At 34.9% G+C, this 17,522-nt stretch overlaps 3 protein-coding genes and 1 long non-coding RNA gene across 7 annotated transcripts in view; 2 read left to right on the forward strand and 2 right to left on the reverse strand.

The window, feature by feature from the left end:
* On the forward strand, nucleotides 1–4,783 carry LOC100649818. Of its 2 annotated transcripts, none has more exons than XM_048409878.1 (14): nucleotides 1–357; nucleotides 568–792; nucleotides 868–1,120; nucleotides 1,202–1,340; nucleotides 1,415–1,584; nucleotides 1,654–2,025; nucleotides 2,106–2,259; nucleotides 2,336–2,399; nucleotides 2,479–2,725; nucleotides 2,812–2,907; nucleotides 2,983–3,023; nucleotides 3,089–3,161; nucleotides 3,227–3,538; nucleotides 3,609–4,783. In XM_048409878.1, exons 2-14 carry the CDS (start codon nucleotides 577–579, stop codon nucleotides 4,169–4,171), a joined length of 2,700 nt encoding a protein of 899 aa, XP_048265835.1. In that variant the 5' UTR covers nucleotides 1–357; nucleotides 568–576; the 3' UTR covers nucleotides 4,172–4,783. The 2 variants fall into 2 exon arrangements, with proteins under 2 accessions (XP_048265835.1, XP_012169359.1); XM_012313969.3 differs by having other exon boundaries at nucleotides 1–312.
* On the reverse strand, nucleotides 4,468–5,217 carry LOC125385903. The gene is made up of 2 exons (XR_007225656.1): nucleotides 5,079–5,217; nucleotides 4,468–4,753 (listed from the first exon to the last, which is right to left on the reverse strand). It is a non-coding gene; the product is annotated as an uncharacterized LOC125385903 (long non-coding RNA).
* Nucleotides 5,159–12,027, forward strand: LOC100649343 (nuclear factor related to kappa-B-binding protein). Of its 3 annotated transcripts, none has more exons than XM_003399064.4 (11): nucleotides 5,159–5,422; nucleotides 6,233–6,481; nucleotides 6,545–6,777; nucleotides 6,863–7,128; nucleotides 7,263–7,615; nucleotides 7,704–9,126; nucleotides 9,217–9,537; nucleotides 9,615–9,804; nucleotides 9,876–10,665; nucleotides 10,750–11,058; nucleotides 11,143–12,027. In XM_003399064.4, the coding sequence occupies exons 1-11, from the start codon at nucleotides 5,417–5,419 to the stop codon at nucleotides 11,575–11,577; spliced, it is 4,575 nt and encodes a 1,524-aa protein (XP_003399112.1). In that variant the 5' UTR covers nucleotides 5,159–5,416; the 3' UTR covers nucleotides 11,578–12,027. The 3 variants fall into 3 exon arrangements, with proteins under 3 accessions (XP_003399112.1, XP_012169356.1, XP_012169358.1); XM_012313966.3 differs by having other exon boundaries at nucleotides 5,160–5,422; nucleotides 10,747–11,058; XM_012313968.3 differs by lacking the exons at nucleotides 5,159–5,422; nucleotides 6,233–6,481; nucleotides 6,545–6,777 and having other exon boundaries at nucleotides 6,904–7,128; nucleotides 7,199–7,615; nucleotides 10,747–11,058.
* Nucleotides 11,876–17,522, reverse strand: part of LOC100649462 — a 27,731-nt gene continuing 22,084 nt past the window's right edge. The window contains exons 6-9 of the mRNA XM_012313965.3: nucleotides 14,048–14,128; nucleotides 13,404–13,778; nucleotides 12,781–12,993; nucleotides 11,876–12,698 (exon numbers count right to left, since the gene is read on the reverse strand). Of these exons, the coding sequence (XP_012169355.2) occupies nucleotides 12,366–12,698; nucleotides 12,781–12,993; nucleotides 13,404–13,778; nucleotides 14,048–14,128 (1,002 nt within the window). The 3' untranslated portion in view covers nucleotides 11,876–12,365. The remainder of the gene's footprint in view (nucleotides 12,699–12,780; nucleotides 12,994–13,403; nucleotides 13,779–14,047; nucleotides 14,129–17,522) is intronic.

Genomic DNA, 17,522 nt, shown 5'->3' on the forward strand with positions numbered 1-17,522 from the left:
TCGCGCGAAAATACAAACAAAGGAAATGTGTATATTAGTTCACTAAAGGTCCTTTTATAATATAAACACAACCAAAAGTGCCGAATGAAAGATTATGATTGGTTGAAAAGATCTTTTCGTCCAATAGTCTTAGAGAAATCTATCTTAATAGGAAGCTAATGAAGAGGACCTGTTGCTAGTCCTTTGTTAGCCATGCTATGACGATAATTGCAAAGTAACAGTTACGTTGTACGATTTAAAAAATTTTTGTGTGGCTCGATAATCTCGAATCGAAGAAATTCCTCGACCTATTAATTATTTCTCTTCAAACAGGTACAATTCTGTTTACAACTAACTTTTTTGTCTTTTATTTCCACAGTAAGTATTCATGATTAACGATAGACAAAAACATCTTTTCGTACTTTTCCAATAATGGAAGTTATTATCATGAGTTGATAAAAAAAAAATCTTAAGAATTTCGCAATATTTAGACGGCTACTTACGACTATTACTTTGTTATGTTTAACGAAAATACGCGTAATTCGTATTTTTAATGAAAAAGAAAAATAGTTTCATTATTTCTTTTAGTGATATAAGATGGAAATATCTCCTAGAAAACCATTGAAACGTACGCAAGAACCTATTGATGAATGGTTACAAAATGAAGGATATTTCAGGAAACATGCACCTAGAGATCCAACTTGCTTATTCAGGGCAGTTAGCGAACAAGTTTACTTGACACAACACTATCATATAAGAGTGAGAAAAGAATGTGTGGAGTTCATGAGAAAAACAAAACATTTATTTTCGGAGGTGGATATGCTATATTTGGTTAATCCTTAATTAATATCTGTATAAACATTTTAGTTAATACATATTATTTTGTAGGGTATATCGATTCCATTTGAAGATTATTTAGAACAAATGATATGTTTTACGGAATGGGGTGGCATGACTGAAATCCAAGCTATGTCGTTACTTTATAAAAGAGAATTCATTATATTTAGTAGTCAAAAGCAAGCAAATCATAATGTTACAAATAATGGTTTTAAGGATATAATATATTTATGCCATACACCACAAAAACAGTATGAAAGTATTTATACAAAGGACTTTGTTGCAAATGCTGCTTTTTGTCAATGTATGTGTTCTATTAGATTTTTAATATTTTTCTATTTATAATATAAATATAAATTATAAACATTTTAAAAATTATTTGTAGCTATTGTCTATCAAGTGTTATATAAAGATGTTTTTCAAATGGCTAATATAGAGGGTACTGTTCATAAAATGTTACATGATAGAACAGCTACATTTAGACATGATAAGTTTTTCCTTAAAGGCAATCTAGAGATCCGAGAGTAAGTCAAATAATAATTATGTTATTAATACATGGTTCAGAATGTTATTGTAGATTCAATTTATTTATGTTTAGCCAATTAGCTGCAGAGATATATAATAAAATTGACAATGGAACTGATGAGGTTGATGATGCACGGGCCGTAATAAAAAATATACCACCTTTTCCTTATAGAATTGCTAAAGCTCTTGATCCCAATATCTATCGTAATACTGACTTTGATATATGGCATGAAATTAGAAGAGGTAACAAAAATTGATTTGTACTAAAAGTATCATAACTTCATTAAAAGAAGAAAATAAATCACATTTTAGAAGTGAAAAATGCAGGATGGACTAGGCACAATAGTCATGAACTCCAAATTGGTGGCAAATGTTTGGTACAAGTGGACTTTAATGAGGAAGATTTTGACAAAACCAATAATAATAGCATTTATGTGTCTTCTCTTGGAAAGGATGTTAATGATAATGATACAAAAATATTGCAAAAGAAAAGCAATGATCCCATATTTTACTATGGTCATATTCAAGAAATGGGTAAAAGTCAGGGACCTGTATTAGTCTTTATTGAAGAGTTAGGAGAAAAAAGGATTGTGCCATATTCAGCTCTTAAACCATTACCTCTAAAGAAAAATAAACAAGCTAATTGGCTACCAGTTTGCAAAAAGAATCTACTCTTAGATTCAAGTTAGTACTTAGAAATGAATTAAACGTATTAGAAACGAATTTTTATATTTTTTGTAAATATTTATTCTGTATTGTAATAGATCAAAAATGGAGAAAAGCATGCAGTGCATCATCACGTAAAACCAAAGATCCTAATATGAACATTTTATCTAATAATATTGATAAAAATGAAAATAATGATAATATTGTCAGTGATATTAATGAGAATAATTTTCAGTGGAAGGAAGGATCATTGTAAGTATTTTATCATGATAATTATTTAATAAATCTATCTTTTTCTTCTGTATTACAAGTCTCTATTTTATTGTAGAAAAGTGGATCATCAAGAATATGAGAATTATTCAATGGATAAGTGTGCTAATTACTCAATTGATGTAAGCTATAAAAAATTGTTTAATTATTGTAAAATCTAAATGCATGTAAATTATTATAGCAAAATATTTTCTTTTATAGAATTCTGTTGAAATATTTTCTACAAAAATGGTTCTTGATAACACTCAGTCTTCTACAATAGATATTGGAAGGCAAGAAAATAATAAAGAACGTAAAGAAAAAGATTCATTCTCACATAAAAACTCTGAAAATAATTGTATAAGAAATTCAAAATCTGATAGTGCAACGAATAATGATAATAATGTCAGTTTTAACTCGTATTCTAAACAGAAGATGCAGAAAGATATATATTATGCACCATATGCTGGTATGTAATTAAAGACAAAACTCACTTAAATTATCATTTTCATTTCTATGTCATGAATTGTTTATGTCTTTTTTTTAATATTTCAGGAGATTCTAATGCTCAAATAGATCATATGTTACGTTCTATTAATTGTTCTGTACAAAAAAGTATTGATGTAAATGGTAGTGATTTGCCGCTATCAGGTAATTGTGTAAATTACTTTTACATACATAACTTGATAATGAATTTCATAAATAACCTTTTTTGCATTCCTGTAGATCCATTCACATTGAGATTTTTTTACAATTTAGGATTAGAGGTAAGGATCAATTGTTACAAACTAATTCGTAGCTACATATTTATTTATTTCAAACTATTTTGTAGTATTTTCGTGGTGGTGCTAATTGGAATTATTTAACAAATGTACAGTCGCCTGATTTTGGACAGTGGTATCAAGGTATGTTATTTTTATATTTTTTATATTATATTAACCTTATATTTATTCATTTGTTAATTGAAAAGGTGCATCTCCGAATGAAGAAGAAATTACAAATATTACGAATATGATCCAAGATTGTACACTTACGCAACAAAAGAAAGAGCCCAACAATGATCAGAAAGAAATTGGCACGCAATCACTGTACCAAGAAAATGAAAATAGATACGTAAATGATATCAAAAATACACAAATTCAGAAGACTGAAGTTCAAAGAGGAAATGATGGGAAAGAAACATCGTATTCGTCTCGCGATAATAAATTAGAATATGCAAATAAGGAATCTTCTCGTTTAAATAGAAATGGATTAGGTCCACGATATAAGAAAAATTCAGAGAGTAAGTAATAGACAGTTTGAATAATTATGTCCGTATGCACAATTTTAATAAATACTTTTCTTTTATATAGATCGACATCGATCTGCTACGCACTTTTCTAATCAATATTCAAACAACGGATCAAACTCTAAACTTTCCAAATTGGATAGAGATGCAAAAGAAGATAGTATGAATGTTCAACCTTCACAATCAATACATCAGCAGCTACACACTCCTGCAAATGCAATGAATACTTATCAAGCGTCTTACATGCAACAAGGCATGTATTCCGGACTGCCGTATTATGGCAATGAAGCAGAAGCATTCGCAAATCCTTACTATTCCCTTAATCCAAGTTTTATACCAATTCCGTGCTTATCACATTCTGATATACATGACAACAACAATGTGCAACCGTTCTCGCCGCATCTGTGTCCTGGAATGGATTATGCACAAGCTTATTCTGGCCTATGCCCGCCATACTTATGCCCTCCGCCAACCCCATATAATATACCTCCACAAAATATACCTGAACACTGGTACGCTGTTGCTGGTCAACCACATTATATGCAGTACGCACCAGTCTTATCTGTACCAGCGGAAACAACTTGCACCGGTGTAGTACAAAATGCTAATCAAAACGTTCCTTCTTAAAAGTATTTCCCAGTTACTACATATATCATACAACAAGGTTTTCGTTAACCAGTGTTCTTGCATATGAAACAATTCATCAGATTCTGTGAAGGTATATATGTAAAAAAGTTCTTATTATTTCTATATAACTTATAGTTTTAGATAGTTCTAAATTAAGGTAGGATTAAACGCGAAGATAAGACCTTACTGCATAATCTTAATAAGTCATTGTTAACTGTATGATCAATATTATTAACGCGTTTAGGTATCTAAAGATATATTATAAAAAAAGTTTTATGAACTATTAAGAAATATAGTACGTATATAGTATCACAAATTACAGTACAAGTTTAATTTCGATGTAACTTTCGTGATAGATTATATCATTAGAGAATGATAATATAAATTATTTATCTTCGATATTGGTAGTTGCAATACCTGTATAATAACATTCATTATATTCTTCATTTGGTATAGCCTTGTTACGGTACATAAGCCGCTCAAATAACAGTTTCTGAAATTTTATGCAGGTGACGTTCTAGTTCATTAATATATTTGGCTGTTCATACTTCTATACTTCATTTGTTAAAACAATATTTTTCCCTAATAAAAAGCAATAAAATAAAAAATGAATATTTATCTTTCCATTTCTGTGAAATAAAATTCTAATTGTTATTCGATCGTTACTAAATTTGAATTAAATTTCGTCTTCCTGCGTTGCTGCCAACTAATCGTACGTAACGAACAAATGTTACTAGAAGTGCTTTTGTTTCACTTCGAATACTCAATTTTATATTTAACGTAGAAGAAATATAATAAATATTTGTAATTGATTTAATAAAAAAGATATATAATCTTTCTTTTTCTTGGTCCTTTTATTATTATTTGTAAGAGTTAATTGCTTTCGGATTAGTCTTAAAATCTCTACCATCGAATGGGCACAGTTCTAAACCGGTGAAGAAGGTGCGCGCTCGAGATCTTTCAATATACAAACACCGTGGTTCTGTTCGCTGTATTCCACGCCATGACTAAAATTTGTTGGAAGAGTAGGAGTGCAGTAGCTGTGACAGGCCAAACGGTGAATAGCGAAATTACTTAATATTCACTCGTTCGAAGGATTTCTCGTATCGTAATAACGTTGATAGATTTATCCTCGGTTCGTTATTTCTGTTTCGTGAATTATCGTTAGCCGCGAGGATTTGCTATTTTCGTAGGAACTGCAGAACTTGGAAGACAAGAGGAGAGCAAGCGCAGAAACTGAAAAGAATGGAGGTTGGTTACGATTAATTATTTCGAAATTTATGTCCGTATGATCGATAACACTGTATCCTCTGTAAACGCAATGTACATACCCTGTGTCATGTTACTCCTGAAAAAGAAAACATTCATTGTTGTTCCTGCTATATTCGTTATTTCAATTCTTCTAATTAGATAATTAGTAAATTAAATAATTAATCGTCGAATACACGCATGTTCTCCTGACGTGTTATTTGCTATTATATGGTGATTGTTTTCTTGTCTTTGATTAAATAATAATCACGTTCATATTGTATTTTTTAATTTTTGTGTATTCATTGTGACATAGAATGTAGCGCGATAAATTAAATTTTTCATAACAGTCTTTGAAAATCATTTAATTTCATAAAGGACACAGGATGTCTTGGGAGAACTCTAATAAATAACCTTACTAATATGTTTGGTAGATCATTGTCAATCAAAAAAGTTCTATATGCTATATTGGTTCATTCGTTTTCCAAATAATCGTTTATTCTACAAAGTACCATATAAAATGCAAACTAAAGATAAACAACAGAGTGTTTATGATGCTTGGTCTGATTTTAGATATATACGCAGGACTAATACAAATAACATGTATTACAAGTGACAGCATCAGAAATTAAATTTCTAGAATGAAATGGCAAGAATCATTAAAATATCAAATAAATTTATATTTATAGAATAATATGCTTTGTTTTGTCCAGATTAAGCTACCAAATATACTAGTAAAATTATGTGATTTCTTCTTGGCACACCTTGATGTTTATTTTGCTATGTATTTTTGTACATATATTGTGATTATAGGTGGATGAATGTTCAGCTGGTGGTGATAGTGGAGCTGAAGAAGATGAAGATGATGCATCTTCTCATGGATCTAGAAGTAATAGTAGTAGTAGCAGTATAAGTGGAAGTAGCACTTCAACTGATAGCGGAGATGATAGTGGAGAAGAACATGGCACAAGTGGTAGCGAAAGTCATAGTTCTGATGAAGAAGATGAAGATGAAAATGAGAACACAGAATACTCTGTCAAAGCGGAGAGTCCAGATACTTTGGTGCTGTCTGAAATTTCATATTTTGTGGAAATACATTTTTGTTAACAAAAATTTCGTTTCTAGAAATGGGAAACATGTATTGCTGTAAACATTAAGATAAAATTACCACAAGATCTTTGCGAACATGTAGCTATTTTCAAGGAGTTTCTGGATTATCCTTATATTTGGAACGAATGCCTTACCGAAAATCAAAGAGAAACTCTTTGCAACCTTTTACCAGCTTTCCCAAAAGACTGCGATGTAGAAGCTGAAACAGAGAAAACATTGCGTATGTTATTCGAACGTGAAAATCACAGGTTAGATGCAACTAATTATTTTCAATAAATTTTTGAAAGAAATCTATCTTTTTTATAATATTGTTTTTATATTTATCTACATCAGATTTGGTGTAGCACCTTTGGATGCATTTCACAGTCATCTATCTGCTGGTCATTATCGCCCAGATATTAGAAGAATGTGTAGCTTAGTCCATAAGGCACAACAGAGAAGATTACTATTCGAGGAACGGAAAAGATCTTATGAACTAGCCAGTCAATTACTAAAATCTAGAGAAAGTTTGCTGTCTAATGCGTATAAGCAAGGTTTTTGTCAACCAGCGCAACGCACGGTATCAAAGGTCCAATGGAGGAAACCAAAACCTGCTATGGGTAAGTTAAGCTTCTGCTGTGATTGATTGTAAAAAATTTTCTGGCTGTTTATACTTCCCCCACACTCCAGCCGTTTGGCAGAGAAGTATGTAGTAACTTCCGAGGGACAATACTAACAAGCAATGAACCGACAGTTGAAGAGAAAACGCAACTGCGCTATTTGGAGGAACTGAATGCACTGAGGACAGAGCTCGGAGCGAGCGCAAAGTTAGCGGCCGACACAACGTCCGAGAATGAAGAGAACTATCCGCACTATCAAATGTCCGGCGCTAAGCAGAAGAAGAAGAGACGCTCTTTGGTGGGAGTTCAAGGATTTTCCATTCGGGGTTTGCAAATAAATCACGAGGATGAGACTATTCGACCTGTTTTTTCCACGCTGCAACGAGCTGAATATGCCACGAATAGATCTCTATTTATTCGCGAACAGACCGAGGAGACGTATCGCGAAATGTTGCTTGAACATAAAAAGAGAAGAGCTCGGCGTGATGTACGTGAAATAATTTTTTAAGAAATTAAGTTGTGTGAATAAGAAATTCAATCATATTAGAGTACTAATGTTCATCATATTTTTTTAGGTTCATCCAGAATTAAATACACAAGGTATCGCTCTTGCTGATTTAACTCAAAGAGCACAAATTGGACAGAAGCACAAATTATCAATTGGCCCTTCCATACGTATCACACCAGCGAAGAAACGTATGAAATTAGAGCAATCACCACTTTGCCCACCAGCGCCAAGATTAACAAATTCTAATTCGATAAAACACGAGAGTGATAACAGTGATTATTCTCATACGACGGATGAAAACAGACATTCCAATACATTGGATATAGATCATAGAATGTTAACGCCAATTAAGTCAGAGCCCATAGATGCATACGAGATGCATCAGATGTCCAAAAAGAAATTAAGTCCCATTACACCGAAAGTTAGCAAATCTTCCATGATAGTTACGCCAGAAATAAAGAAAGAAGTGGAAGACATGGAGTACGATGACATAAAAAGGGAACTAAGTACGGGAGTGAACGAAGACGCACCGTTAGAAACAGAAGAAGAAGAGGAAAACGATAAGAAAGAGCTTGATTTGGATAGTATTGACATGATGCAGCTTCCAATACAACTCGACGATGGAATTGATATATTGGATGATGTGAAGTGCGAAGATGAAGGAGTTATATCGATACCAGATAAAGAAATCGCTGTTCCATCTAATGAAGACGCTATTGACATTAACAATGGGGCAGAATTAATGCAGGAGACACATGCTTGTTTCTTCTCACTGTTAAGAGATGCATTTACCTCAAAAGGTGAATACAGGATGAGCACAGGAGAAATGAGGGATGCTATTACTCAGTGGCAAGGAAACCCCATTTCACCATTAAATGATTGGTATTCTCTGGCATCCTCTTGGCCAGCGTTGGTTCCATTGGCTTTAGGATTTCTTGCTGGGGAACTCACTTACTCTCAAGAGATCGGTGACCGACAAGAAAGAGAATCAGAACTTGTTCCCTATTTAGAAAACAAGGGAAATGGAGTCTACGCATGGATCGGAGCTGGACGAGACTCAGACTCTCGTCTGTCGGACCTATGTGCAAAGTTCTTAATGCACAAAGATTCACTAGGTCTACCGTCTGCAATCTCCACTTGCTCTCCAGTAGCTGTGAAGCAACAAAATCAAGTGCCTCAAGCTAGTAGCAGCAATGTTAACAGTAATTCTGGAAGTGGAAATGTAAATTCGAGCGGCAGAGATAGTAGTCCAGCGATAGAATCGATCAGTGTCGATGGTGGATCTATTAATACTGTCGCAGAATGGGAGCCACCTCGTGCTCTGTGGCCCACGGAATGGAAGGTTCGACCATCTACAGTGGAAGAACGAGAAGAATTTAGGAGGCAAGAGCGTATGCGTTATGCTGCTCCTCATAAAGCATTTACATATAGAATGCACGGTTATGCCTCCGTCGTAGGTCCGGTGAAAGGCATTTATCAACACAATGTTGGTATGTTTGATTATACAATCTTTTATAAAAAAGACATATGCGTATAATTAAAGAAATTATTATTTATATTATATTTAATTTGTATAACAGCTTCTGGTTTGACCAAGGCACGTGGACATTCGTTGTTGGTAGCAGATCGGCCAAACTTTGTCACTATCTTAGCCTTGGTCAGAGACGCTACTGCAAGGCTTCCCAATGGTGAAGGAACTCGGGCTGACATCTGTCAGCTACTGAAAGATTCTCAGTACATTAGGGAACAGACAGAAAGCGATGATAAAGAAGGATATTTACATTCTGTGGTATCTGGAGCTTTGGACAGATTGCACTACGAAACAGATCCCTGTGTACGATATTATCCACGACGCAAGGAATGGCTATACCTTCATCGAGCACGTTCAGAATCAGAATTTGGTTTGTACCTTACTGGAATGTATTATTCTTATGTTATATATTTTATAGATGACGTCATACATTTTTTTCTCTTATAGAAATGTATCATCAACAACTACAAGGTGTTGCAAAGAATAAGAAGAATGGTGGCAGTATGTCTCGAAAGGCACTTCCTCCAGTCATAAAACCAGCTAATGTTAACAAAGAACAATCTCCTAATAACAGTAAAGAAACTACACCTAAAAAAGAAAGAAAGGCCACATCCACTACTCAACCAGTTATTTCGAGGTAAATATCAAATTTTATCGTGTGAAAAATGTTTTCAACAGCATATCGATTGTACGCTTTCCTTTTTACAGAAAAGAGCAGAAGAAAACCGAGGAGAAAAATATCAATGATCATTCCGCTACAACAGAACAATCGGCTGTGGTCACAAACGTAGTGACAACAATCAGTACGCCAGCAACTTCAGTAATTTCTATGTCAGGTACCACCGTTCCGGTTACGTCTCTTCCTACGTCTTCTACCTCTATTAGTACCATTACCGTAGAAAAGGATGTAACAACTAGTGACGTAAAACCACAAATCACTACAAACGTTCCGGCGAAGAAGGCAGCGAACATCGGTGGAAAACCGGTCGCTGTTGTAAAAACAAGTGCTCAAAGTTTACTACAATCGAATCAGCAGCATTTTCCGCATCATCAAATTCAAGTATCAACATCCGCTGGTCTACAAACTATTAGATTATCTGGACATTCTGTGCTACATTCTGCTCAGTCTGTAGTAGCCAGCAGTGCTTCTAATGTAACAAATGTAACCACCAATTTAACCACTATATTGCCTCCTACTAAAGTACCGAGTCAACAACAACAACAACAATCGCAACAAACACAACAACAACAACAAACAATAGTGACTAATCAAGCGGGAAAAAGCATCTTGCAAACTGCTAATATAAAACAACAACAATCTCAACAACAACATGTACTACCTGGAAAGACATTGTTAGCTTCTCAAATAAAATTGGTTAGTTCTGGACAGATCAAGTCACTTCTTACAAGTCATGGACTTCAGGGTCAGACAATATTTATTAAACAATCATCGCCATCCAGTAATCAGTCGCAACAAATACAACAGCAACAATTAAAGGTACGAATTGTTCGAGTAGGTCATCATTTTTTATTTTAATGACTATTAATTTAACTATCTAATATATTTATGTAACTTTAGCAGCAACAACAACAGCAACAGCAAATCCAACAGAGAGTTGTTACCAATCAACAACAATCGATACAAACATCTGGTATGCAACGCATAATTGCGCAGATAGGAGGGAAACCAATTGCAGTACAGATTCAACAATCACCGCATCAGCAACAACAGCAAAAGATATTGGCAAAGGTTCTAACCAGTTCTGGTAGTGGTCAGCTTATCTCGGTAGAAAATCTCCTTGCTCAGAAAGGATTAAAGTTAGCGACTACAACTGGCCATGCTAATCAACTCAATAGACAAGGGAAGCAGGTCATACAAACTCAGTATCAGGTATACTCTCAATCTAAATTTTTATAATTTGTAATTGTAATTCTAAATTAAATTTTTATGGAACATTTTCAATGTGGTGTTTAGGTAGTATCGCAAGCGCAGACTTCTTCAGGTCAGTCGAAGATCATAGCTAGTACGCAGCAACAACAACAGACACAGCAAGCACAAACCGTTCGAATGGTGACAGCTCAGTTGGCTGGCAAGCCAATAGTTTTAGCAAGTGGTAACAAAAACGTAGGAGTTGGAGTAAACAGCGGTGGAAGCGTAGTACTTGGAAAGCAACAATCATCGCAACAGACACAGCAACAACCTATCATTTTACCGAGTCAATTACTCAACATCAAAACGTTGCACGGTTTGAAGGTGATACCGACACCTGCCGGATTGAAAACTACGGGTGCGGCAGTCTACGCGCGAGTTATTGCTCCAACCACCATAACTTCGTCTCAATCAACGGGAAATCAACAGCAGACTATTCAGACGCAACCACCGAGAAATAACACTTACAGTACACCTTGACAAAATTGATGTCACTGTCTTTTTTCATTTATCCTCGTTCCAACTTATTTTAATCTCTTGTAATTCTGAATTTTCTGACGAACACACGATTTATATGTATAAAAACAAAACGTAAAAAAAGAAGAAGAAACGAAAAGTGTAATAGGTCAGTAAAGCTTATACATAGAATTGAGTTATATTATGTACTATATTTTAGGTCCGGTAAAATGAAAAAAGGAAAATCGTGCAGTTCTTTCGACAGGTTGATCGGAATCAAGGCACATTGCTACATCAGGACGTTAAAATGAAAACACACGGGTCGTGAAGATTTTTTTATATTAAGTGTCGAATTATTTACAAATGCATGGTACGATTTTAAATACAAAACCACCGTTTCTTCGTTCTCTTGTATCAAGAAGATTCTTGTAGCGTTGCATGTAATGCATAAATAAAACTTATTACATAACGGTATCATTTAAATTATATTTTACAAGTTCTCTTTGTGTATCGTCTCTACGTTGTAGGAAAGTTTAATTATGAAATACCTAGGCAGCAATAGCTACCGCGTCTTTGGTCCGTTTTCTGGTAAGAGGATATCATACGAAAGACATCATAACAAAAGTCATTGATCTATGTACAAAATTTCACGAAATACGAAGTATAGATTCATAGAAAAAGATACAGAAGAAAAAGCACCTGAACAAAAGGTGCATTTATGTTTACAAAGTTAAGAGTGCATGATGTTCGTTTAACTCAACATCCTCTTTGTTGTAGCATCAACTTATTTCCAAACGAAATGGTCCGTATAATTATGTTCCCTCGGAGTTCCATATATCTTGGAATATGTCTATTAGATTGTTCACACCTATCAAGTATCCATCTTCATGATTTCCAACTTTCCACTCGGCATCGTGACAAATCCTTGGCAAATGTTGTGGTAGAGGTAACGTTTTAGCAAAATCAATCATCCAAATGCCAGCATTTTTGGCATCGTGAACGAACAACAAGCTAGACCCGACAACTTCATGTGAGGCAAAGAACGGCGATGCTTTCAGTGTAGTTCTAATCGCCTTTAGACGTTGGATATACTTGGGTACAGCGTGCTGATAGCCTTCCACGAAACGTCTCAGCGCCTCCGTAACCTAATTAATTAAAAAGCCGATTTTAAAATCAGGTTACTATTATTATCTATCAACTTAATTCATTGGTACGCTATCAACAAACCTGTTCCCGAGTCCTCGTCGTTTTGAAGTCCTTCGACGAACCTCCATGAGCAAGTTTAATACCTTCTACGCGGAAGCCTAACGTAGCTGTACTGGAAATCGTTTCACGCCAAACCATGTATCTTGGTTTTGTGACTCCTTGCACTCGACGTTCCTCAGCACTTGGTGCAGATGGGTCCACTTGTATCATTTTCTCGTACATGTCTTTTCGTAACTACATTGAGAAATTAAAGATTTGAAAAATTGAAATTGAGTTTCAAGAATTGAAGAACCCTGATCCTGCTATTCTCCTCACTTCTTCACATTTTCATTGATCATTCAGATATCTTCCTTGTTTTTCGAGTGTTTTATTTATAAAAGTTGTGGAATAAATAAAAGATAGAAAAATTATATTAAATATATAAACCAAATATTTAAAAACTATATCTGTATTTTAATAATATCTATTAAAGTACAACATCTATTTCGGGTCATAAAGTCCGAGAAGAATAGCAAAGTTAAGAAGAAGTATGTAAAGTATAAAAAAATTAGGTAATTCAGGAAAAGTTTTATCTTATTGATCGAACTTTGAAACTTTATTTACAATATTATTCGATATTAATTCATATTAAATTAATATTATACCTTAGGTCTTTCTTTGGCTTTCGCAAGTTCCGATTCCAAATACGTCCTGACTCCAACTTTGCAATCCATCACACAAGGATGTTCAAAGTCTCCGAGAAGATCTTGCAGCTGCAAGTAAGAGGACACTACGATCCTCTTAGTCACATTGTCACCATTACCATCCTTTTGATGTGTTTCCCCTGCATCATGCTCCTCGACATTCCCTTCTTCTGTATCGTTTACATCTAAAACACCTTTGAACTCTGGAACGTACGGCCTCAATACGTCGTTCATTAACAGACGAAAGCAAGCTTCTTCCTGAGGGCAGAGTTTCTTTAGAATCGTCCCTGGAGTAGGCCCCGCTCTGAAGTTTCCTTGATGACCCGCTAGTTGGACCTAAAATTAATAGCAGAATTTTTTATTATGAACGTTTTAACACTAATTGTACTATTTACTAGTAGAATTTCATATCCAAATTGTTATTTAAAATATTAATTTATGAGTTTCTTTTCTGGCAAAAGGCCATAAGATAAATTGATGAATTGAGTAAATTTTAGTTTTAGTTTTTTAATATTAACTAGTAATTTTAACTAATATTTGATATCAATTTTGAAGTATTTTAATTTTTTTTCAAAGAACTTAAAAAGTAGAAATAACTTATTTACCCATGGATACCGTTGTTTCTTGTAGGTTTGGAAAAAAGGTGTCCAATGAACTATATTCCTAAGTTTTCTCCATCCTGACGACTGAAACAAAATTAAACGAAAATCTTATCAAAAAACTCTCTTACCTCTTCCATCATCATTAATATTAAAATTAAGTTTTAACTTTAACGCAAATATTGATTCTGAAGAAACTTTATTGTTCGGTAATAGAAAGAAACATTTAGTATATCTGGAAGAACACCGTTTCCCGTCGTTACCTTCGACGTCTTTTTCTCATTTGACCTATCCGTGTGATCAGAATCCCACTCAGAGCTCAAATCGTCACCACTGCCTTCTCCCCATTCCAAGTTAATCTGAGGCACCTCTAGCAGCCTCAAATACTGCTGGTATCCCGAACAATTCTCTAAACAAGTCTCTTCCCTATTACTCTGACATTTAATGCACTTGTTGCACTTGGAACTCCTTTTATGATCCTCAACCCCATTGCTTCTCAAGGATTTATCTCTTTTATTTCCTTCCAACTTCAAATCACTTCTCTCGTTATCTTCACATTCAACGAGTCTACCATTTTGTAGTCTCTCAACTATACAGTTTTCTTTCTTTTCATCATTTTTATCAACTTCCCTGCAACTATCAGTCTTAACTTCCAGCTGACCCGACTTATCCTTCTCAAAATCCTGGTTATCATAATTATCTTCGGATTTCTCTTCATCATGACTCTGTTCTTGAGACTGAGAGAGTAAGTACGAAGGTGATGGACTTCTAGAAGAGGAAGGTGAACGACGCTCGGCGATGCTCGAAGAGAATCGCCTCGAATGTCTTCTACTCCTTGACCTCATCATCTTCCTCTGAATTAAGGACTTCCTTTCGCATTCTTCAGGTTCCATACAATCTTCCAGTGTCGATTTTGAGCAGATCACTATCTTTGGTATCGTTATTCTGTCGTAAGTCTTTTGCATCTTTAATTAAATCAATTATCAACGATAACGAAGAATTTATTTAACGTAAGAAATCCTCCTGCGATATCTTCTAAAATGTTTCTATGTAGAAATAGTTGATGCCTCACCGAAATAAGTTGTTTCGAAGGTGTAACGTGATAGAGGTGTACGGTGGATACTGACTTTGAAGAGATTCATGGTTCTGTCGTATTGTCAGAGGGACAATTCCGTAGCGGAGCAATGGTTGGACGTAAACAGCGACGTGTCCCAGTTCTTCGAATCCCGAATTGGATGCTAATGAGTCGCGCGTCAATGGAAATTCTCGGAGGAGGCTTTCACGCCTTCATTCAAGGAACCTTTTACCTTGTCATACCTTTCTTCTTTTTTGCTTTGAAACGTCGTTGAAACGTTTTTTGCTTTAAATATTTCATTAACTCGGAGCTTCTTTTCAACGACCTTCAAAGATAACTATTTTTGAGAAATCTAAAATCTTTCGGCCGAATCTTCTAATTCTGCTTAGAATTTTTCTTTCAATTCCTCGAAGGTGTAGCAACTCTTTCTATAAGGTTCTTTCTCAACAGTCTTTTTAGTCGGAAATTTGTTCTCCAACCTTGAAAAGTGTAATACTCTTCTTTTAAAAAATTCCTGCGAGAAAATCCAAAAATTCTGAAAAATTGTCCTCGACAACTTCCTTCAAATCTTCCCTTAATTAAGAATTTTACTCGAATCCTTTAATTCAAAATTCTCTGCGAATTCTCGTCTAATTTAAAGGAACCTCGAAAAAGGATGATATATTTGCCAGTGTCTTAGTGATTTTCTTCGAGTCTGTAGATTTCACTGAAATAAAAAACGTTTCCACGGTCAGTGATTATCCCCGATATAACTGGTAATCATCGAGACACTTTCTCTCTTTTTTAGCCAGTCTCTATTCCGCGCGTCACGACGATGACGAACGCGCCCGTGATCATCATTCCTCAGGGCGATCGAATCGTGCCACGCGGTACTCGGTTAATTGGCAAGCGCTTCGATAACGGTAATTATCTTAATCACGAGCTGCGGTCGAATCGAAACACCTGGATCGACTGGTAGCCCCGTCGTCCACCCACGTTGTGGCCTCTTCCTCGAGACGAAGGCGAGCTGGAAAGCGAGCCGATGCGTGTGCCACTTTTTTATACCACTGCTTGTCCGTTACACGAAATCCTTCGTCTGTTCGATGCACTAATTATTCTTCAATTTAATGCTAGATGAATTTTAAACGAGATTTCCAGCTCTTCTTCGTTTCGATTAGTCCTTCTCAGTAATCTCTGTTTCTTTGATCGATTTTTAATAGGATTTTGTTAATAGATCTCTATCTCTATTTCGTTGGTTCTCACGAGGAAGTGCAACAAGCTGGTATTTCTAAAATAATGACTACTTGTTTCCAATTTTATAGAAGTATCATATAGTATATTTCGCTCTTTCTGGCGAATTCCTGGAACAATTCCAAGGAGATAATCTTTATTGTTTAGAATAATAATAAACTCCAAGAAGATTTGTTCATAGCAATTGTTATTTATAAACACACAGATTTATCTTCTGTATATTTCTTCAATAATCACCTCAGTCTTTCAGAAACAATTCGTCCTTCGCTTGAATCAATCGAATAAAGTCTATTTGCAATTTTATACTTCTTCTAATTATAATTATGTTTATAATCATAAAGAGAGAATGAAAATTATAGTTTCAATTTTCTATTGTTTTCCGTTACGCTTGAACGTATCTATACATTTTCTACAAAATTATGTTTCTTCGATATCCTTTGCACCAACTTCTTATCCTTTACATCTAGCAAATCTATGCTTCGATACTTGTCGTCTTGCTCTTTCATATATAACTGAGACTCCTTCGAGTTCTAAGAATACTTTTCATCGACCGACCATATGACGCAGTCTACGTAATTAATTAATGACGCAAATAAATCACATAATTAATTCAATCAGGTGACAGGGCAGTGTCTGAGCAGGCAGAATTATTAAACGAAGAAAACTGTTGTTTACAGAGGATTCACAGTCCAGTCACTTTGGATAAATAACCGTACGGCTACGTTTGTCGAATTTCAACGCATCTCACGAGTAATCGTCGCCGTTTACGTTCCACAATCAACCGATTATGTAATATCACTGTAAGCAAACGTGACGCTTTCCAGTCGTGATACATTCACGCAAGCGGAACGCCGTGCCGCTTCGGATTCCTCGCGTTACTCGCATGCTTCTGTTCCCTCGGAGGAAGAAATTATTGTAGAATCGCGGATAATTTATTATACATGAACATCCTCTTTCTCTCATTGATCTATTCATTCATGACAGTATTTACAAAGATATTTTTCTTTTGCATTGATTGTATAGGAAATTCTTCGAAATCCAAATATCTGGAGGTTTCCTCCTTCAAAGTATCGTAGGTGTCGTAGGTGCAATAGTTTGAAGACTAAAGATATTTCTCCTCTTTATTAATCTTTTAGAGTTGTTGGCATTGTAAAAAATTCAAATATTTGCAATAAG

Source organism: Bombus terrestris, chromosome 11 (genome assembly GCF_910591885.1).
Source record: "Bombus terrestris chromosome 11, iyBomTerr1.2, whole genome shotgun sequence".
Classification (NCBI taxonomy): Eukaryota; Metazoa; Arthropoda; class Insecta; order Hymenoptera; family Apidae; genus Bombus; species Bombus terrestris.